This window comes from Phaethon lepturus, unplaced genomic scaffold, assembly GCF_000687285.1.
Source record: "Phaethon lepturus isolate BGI_N335 unplaced genomic scaffold, ASM68728v1 scaffold26869, whole genome shotgun sequence".
Taxonomy (NCBI): Eukaryota; Metazoa; Chordata; class Aves; order Phaethontiformes; family Phaethontidae; genus Phaethon; species Phaethon lepturus.
In genome coordinates, this window is record NW_010565991.1 from 7,114 (window position 1) to 13,494 (window position 6,381).

Here is a 6,381-nt window from a genome sequence, read left to right on the forward strand (position 1 = left end):
CCGAGGGGCTCAATGCCGCGCTCGCTGCCTCGGCTCGCTCAAAGGATCGATTGCAATCGATTAACCCCACGGCAGAGTAAGCGCCCCGGCCAGAACAGGGCCCGAGCAGGAGGGTACCTGGTCAATCAGGCATTTTCAGACCAGCGGGATTTGGAGCATTCCCTGGGGTAATTCAAGAAATGGCTGAAGCAGTCACAGAGCCATTAGCAGTGGGAGTGGAGAGACCATGTCCGGCTCCAGAAGATGGGAAGAGGGCAAGCCCAGAGCCCTCCTCCAGCAGCCAGAGAAACCAACCCTCCACAGGCACCCAGGAAGAACCCCAGAGCTGAATGCCCCCAGCAGGGATCTGCCATGACCAAACCCTGTCCAACCCATCTGCACTTGCTTGTGACAGCTCCAGGGACGGGGAGAAGCAGTGTCACGTCCTTGGCGTTGGCCACGCTTTGGACACTGGTGTGACACTCCAGCAAGGCAGGTAGCAAGACACGGTTGAGATGAGACTTGTAAGGGGATCTAGAAAACATGATCACAAGTAGCTGATGAGCCATATTCCAAGAGCAGTTATCGATGGCTAATGGGTTATCGATGGCTAATGGGTTATCGATGGCTAACAATCAAAGCTGACGGATATGCTCAGAAGCTCCTTCACATCAAGGACCCTCTCCATGCATGCCGCTCTTCAGTAATGATTAGGACAAAAACAAAGAGAAGATGCCTGATCAATTCACGGATGACACCGTGTTGCAAGTGTGTTGGAGAATGAGACAAGAATTCAAATGAACTTGTCGAAGCTGAGAAATGCTCTGTGGAAGAAAAAGCCCAAGCCAGTCCGCAGCTCAAGGACATGGGTGAGCTCTGGGCTCACACCGATTGCCATGGGCGTCTGGGCTAGGGAACCGCGACTCTGGAGTTCTGCAAAAAGCATCGAGGAGTTATACCAGCCCACAAGCTGCATATGAGTCAACATCATCATCATCAGGGTATGAAGAAAGCAACTGGATCAACTTGGGCTGGGTAAAGGGGAAGAAGAAAAGAGAAGCAATCAAAGGAGAAGCAATCCTTCCCAAGGTCCTGGCCACGGTGCCACGTACGCTTTGGGGCCCACTCTCTTCAGAGCCTGCAAGGAATGCAGGGAGGACCTTGGGCTGGTCAGTCTGGAGAGAAGATGACACACGAGGTTGGTCTTTGAGGCACAGAAGTCAACAGCCAGATTAGCCTCCACGTCCATGGTGGAGACTGGCTGCAGCAGAGGTTGAACAGCAAGAAGCCCTTGGGGCAGGGAGGATGCCGTGGAGGAGGCTGCCAGGAGAAGGCGTGGGACCTCTTCGAGGAGCCGGGTTTGGTGGAGAGCGATTTCCCACAGGAACGTGTGCTGGGGCCAGACAGGCTACCAGGCGTGGGAGCTTTCACAAAGCCAGGCTCAATTTTTTCCCTCCTCTGCTTTCACAGTTATGTAAGCTTTTGAGCAGGTTCGTTCATCTGGGAAGCTTGGCCTCTCCACTCTGCCACACAGCTTTTAGGGAGAAGCACCAGGGAAAAAGGTGTTTTTTTAGCAGAGGTAGGACACAGAAATCTTCAAAACACTGCTCTTCCCCCACGTACATGTGCTACCGCCCAGCCGGGCACATCCAACGCTTCTGGTGGAGAACGCCAGTCAATTAGCACAAGCAGGGAGGCACAGCCTCATTAGCTGGAGAGAAACACCGTCTCCAACAACACGTCCGTCACCGCGGCAGCACGCTGTGCCCTGAGCTGGGACCCCGCGAAATTCATCCCCGCTCTGCCGTGACAGGCTGCTGCTTTTCGGCAGAGCAGGAGGGAGCATTAAGCTAATTAATTGCATTATATGGAAAACTTTCTGGAGAGAGAGATTTTCTCTCTCTGCTCGTGGCCCTAGCCTCACGTGGAGCGGTTGATCCCCAGGGCCTCAGTGGCCCCACACAGCCATTGCCATCGCCCTGTGTCAGTGAAAGGGCCACCACGTGCCACTGATCTGGAGCAGCTGCACCAGAGAGCGTTCTCCCTTGCAGGTTGTCTCTGGACACTAATTTAACTCATCTCCTGGTGACATGGAGAAGCAAAACCCCATGGTGAAAGCCAGGCAAACAGCTCAATCCCCAAATACCCAGGCATCAGGTGGAGGTTGCATCATTTGGGGGGGCCACAGCCCAGGCAGGGGAGGCAGGGATCCTGTGGGGAGCATTAGTTGGCATCTCGGCTCCGAAAAACCAAGGCAACAGTCCCCTTGGGGACTGAGCATCCCGGCAGCGGGGTCTGGATGCGGGCGCAGATGCGATCCCCATCGGGTTAGGCACTGCTGCCGCCCCGCTCTCACCTTTAGGACGAAGGTGTTGTCTTTGTCGGGCATCTCCAACGGCATGGTGGTGCGGACCTCGATGATGGCCGACAGCGGGATGCTCACCTTGGGTTTGGAAGCCTGGGAAAAGAAAAACAAACAAACAAAATATTAAAAGGAATCGATAAATAAAAAAATAAAAAAAAAAAGTCGCTCAATTGAATCAAACTCTCCCGGGGGACGACGCAGCATGGCTCTCAGAGGCGAGATCACCGCTCAGCCTGCACGGTTATTACGGGAGTGGGGGGGAAGCATTGATTTCCCTCATGTGCCTGATAACTCCAAGCTCTTTTAATTAAACCAAGAGGAGGCCCGGTGGAAGATAGGGAGGATAGTGCATTTAACTGCCAAACCTCTTCCTTGCTCCAGCGCAGGCCAGCTCTGCCAAGACCACTTATTTCTCTCCCTTTTAAACCCTCTCCCGATGGAGATACGCCGCAAGAGAATTGTGCTATCTGATGGGGGACGCTTCCTATACGGAGAGCAGCCCAGGAAGATGCAGCCTTTATCCAGTGCGGGAGCGGCATTTCAACCGAGAAGCTACGATGCAGCAGCCTTAGCCATGTAGGGAATTTTTATTACATTAAAATAAAGAAAAATGAATTTCCCCCAGGGCCCCCGGCACCCACCAGAGCCTCAGCGGGGGGGCAGGACTTGGTGCCTCCCACTCGAAGTCTCTGCTGAGCAACAAATTCCCCAGATACTTGTTTTAATTATAACAAATCCCCCACAAAGGAGCCCGTGGAGCTGCTCCCCAGGGCTGGTCCCCTCTGGGGCTCCAGGATTTGGAGCATTTCGGCTGCGGGAAGCAGAAATGTGATTTAGTCACCGAAACCTGTGCCTGGTGCTTTTGGGTGCTGAGGCCGGCAATGAGCACCAGGCTGCAGGTTACCAACAATGGGTTCAGTTCCCATTTTTGGGTGGGGGGAAATAAATCCAAGACAGAACAGGAACTGCTTTTTCCCCTCCGGGATGTTTTGTTTCCGCCAGCCCCGGGGCCCCGGCGCTGCCTCCAGGCACATCTCGACTGTGCAGGGCTCAGCCCTGCCCTGGGGAATTTTTCCATCTTGGTGTTTGCACAGGAGAAGGTCAGAAAGGAGGAGGCAGCTGCTTTGAAAGGAAAGAAAATAGGGTGTTAAATCACCAGTAAGCTAGAGAAGGGTCTTCTCCGGGATGGCTCTTCCCTTTAAAGATTTGACCATAGTTTTTGTAGGGCCTATGCAAAAACAAAGCTGTGGGCTGCTGAAGCAAAAGGCTGTTTTCCTCCAGCTGTGCCAGACTGGTGCCACTTTTACAGCTGAATCATTGGCCAGATGGAAAGCAAGATGGCATGAGGGGAGAAAGCCGCAAACCAAAGCAGGGTGTGATTATAACAGCAGAGCAGACAATGTTCATAAAAGTTGCCATGACATAATTTTAAAATTGATTTTGAGAGGCAAATCAAGATACACGAAAATAATTCCTTCTATGAGCACTCTCTTAAATGTTTTAACAGCAGCAGTTGTTCCATTTAAACCTGAGTTTATGGCCCCTTTGCTGCGGCCGACGTGCCAGTGCTGCTCCACGCAGCCCGCACCCAGCGGGTCCGCCGGATTCCCCATGCATCATGCCATGGAGACGGTAGTCTCGTGCGGTCCCTGGGCTGAGGAAGCCCCCCAAGCCAGCCCCCCACGATGCACACCATCCGTACCAGTGCTGAGCCGCTCGCTATAGGGATGCGCTTGAGGTTAATCTCGTGTTTTGTATTTTATCAGGAAAGATCTGACTGTTAGGCGAGAGGCATGGACAAACACCAACAGCGCCAAGGTTCATTTTGGCCTCAGAGAAAACAGAATTTGCTGTTTAAAAATATGAACTATCCTGCTGTCCCTATGTATAATGTATGAATCCATCCCTCTACCAAACTGAGCGCTACCGGGGGTTCGGAGCACACCGAGACCCACGGAGCAGGAGCCCCCGGTGCACGCCCAGCATGAGGGCGCGCGTCGGCCCAGCTTTGCTACCAGGGACTGAAACGCAAGCAGAAAAGTCCTGGAGAAGATGAAGTAAATAAGATTTTTTCTTCCCTAGGTATTTAAATAACCAGAGATTTTATTATCAGCACACAGAGCTAGTAAAGCCCCAGGGAACAGCTTGTTATTTGCCCTGTGTTCTTTGAAGAGGCGAACACACAACACAGAGGAGGCACGGTCACGGTGTTAGCACAGGCGAGCGTTTGGCAGTGCAACGCATCCCTTTGCTTAGCCCAGGAGCGAAGGTGGTCCCGCGGCAGGAAGGAGACTGAAGGTCTCATAATCCACATTTTTTGAACAAACGGCTCCACTGCTCCGCCTTTCCCCCAAGAAAACAGGGACAACGTTTCCTGCATCGCGTGCAGGGCGGATGCGCGCAAGAAGGATGGATGCGCCGAGGACACGCTGCAATGAAAACTGGCTCTTGCTTTTGAAGCTTTCATTGAGGTTACAGAAGAAGAACAGACACAGGCAAAGAAAAGTGATATTGTGGGTAATAATAAGCAGTGCTCCTCTGGCCAAGGGGGTACGTAGCTGGGGCTGTCTGGGAGGAGAGCTGCAAAACCCACCCATGGTCATGATGCTCCAGCCCCAGAGGGTATCACTGGCGTCTTCTGTCCCCATCACCAAAAGCTGCATTGGGGGTGGCCTTGCAGGTGTAAAATTAGTCCATATGAATTATTATTTTTAAAAGAAAAAAAATGCTTTCAGAAAATGGGCTAGCAAATCTCTGGGATCTAAGGCACAAAGCTCAGGCAGTGATCCCAGCCACACTGCTGCTGCACGAGCCACCAGTCAACCACATGTCTCTTCAGCACATTGGGAAGAGAAGAAACACTCTGGATGGCCTGGACACCCCATGTCTCAATAGCAGAATGAGCTTTTTCCACCAAAATTGCTGATATTTGGGGGCCAAAGGACCAGGCAGAGGCTTCAGCATCTCTCCCAAGGGCTGTGGGGAAGGAGGGGGCTAAGCTCTGGTGAACAGTATCCATCAGGGTTTGCAGCGTGGATGGGTTTCAACCACGTTGTCCCATCCATTTGCATCTCAGCCACACAGCGCAAAATCTCGCTCTGGACCAGAGCTGGATTTCACCCCAGCTCAGCAGTGGAAATAAGAAAAACCTCAAGCAAAGCCCAGCTGCTGCTTGAATTGCTCAGGAAAACAACAGTGGAGAAAAGCCAGGACCTACCTTTGGAGGGACATAAAACTCGAGGAGGAATCTCTCTCCTTCCACCTTCACCGCTTTCCGGAGCAGGAGACGGCACTTCTGCCACTGCGAGCTCCCCACACAGTTCGTGTCATCGGCCACCATGTAGCGCAGCGTCCCCTCCCTCTGGATGTCCACCAGCTCCACCTTGGAGGAGGGCACCTTGGACAGGCGCAGCTTGTGGGTCCATTTCTCCCGTGGGTCGCTGGGCTCCTTGCCCCCAGCCGGCCACGGCTCCCTCTCAGCTCTCCGGCCACCCGGGGCAGCCTCGGCACCCGGCTCCGGAGAGGACTTGCGATGCCACATCTCCTTCATACCGTCCACCACGCACAAGCTCATGTTCCTCAAGGAGAAGCCTTTCTTGAACTTGGGCTTGGTGGCAGCATGGATGGAGACATCCTCTGAGCTGCGGGACTGGCCATAGGACGACACCTTGCGCGCCTGCGCCTGCTGCGCCGGGCTCAGGTACCGTCCGGCACCCAGTGGGGCGTCCATGCTGTCCAGGGACTCGGTGGACGTCTCCTCCTTCCTTGGGGTGACCTCACGCCCGTAGGGGACGTGGCAGTTCTGCAGCCCCACGAAGGGCACGATGTTGTACTTGGTGGGGGAGTCGGACACGAACACCCGGCTGACCTCCAGGCTGAAGATGTCCAAGAAGTTGGCGGCAAAATGGTGGGAGAAGGAGGTCTCTGCCCCGGGGGTGTCGTAGTGGGGGTTTTCCTTCAGGAACTGGCAGAACTTCTGGGCGAAGTCGACGGCGGCCGCCTGGGCGTGCAGCTCGCAGAACTCCCTCCAGTCGGGG

At 54.0% G+C, this 6,381-nt stretch overlaps 1 protein-coding gene across 1 annotated transcript in view; it reads right to left on the reverse strand.

Annotated features, from left to right (window-relative positions):
• LOC104627223 (SH2B adapter protein 2-like) overlaps nucleotides 1-6,381 on the reverse strand; it is a gene marked incomplete at its 3' end in the record, with an annotated part of 14,201 nt that overhangs the window by 7,110 nt on the left and 710 nt on the right. The window contains exons 2-3 of the mRNA XM_010295353.1: nucleotides 5,562-6,381; nucleotides 2,336-2,437 (exon numbers count right to left, since the gene is read on the reverse strand). Coding sequence (XP_010293655.1) covers nucleotides 2,336-2,437; nucleotides 5,562-6,381 — 922 coding nt within the window. The remainder of the gene's footprint in view (nucleotides 1-2,335; nucleotides 2,438-5,561) is intronic.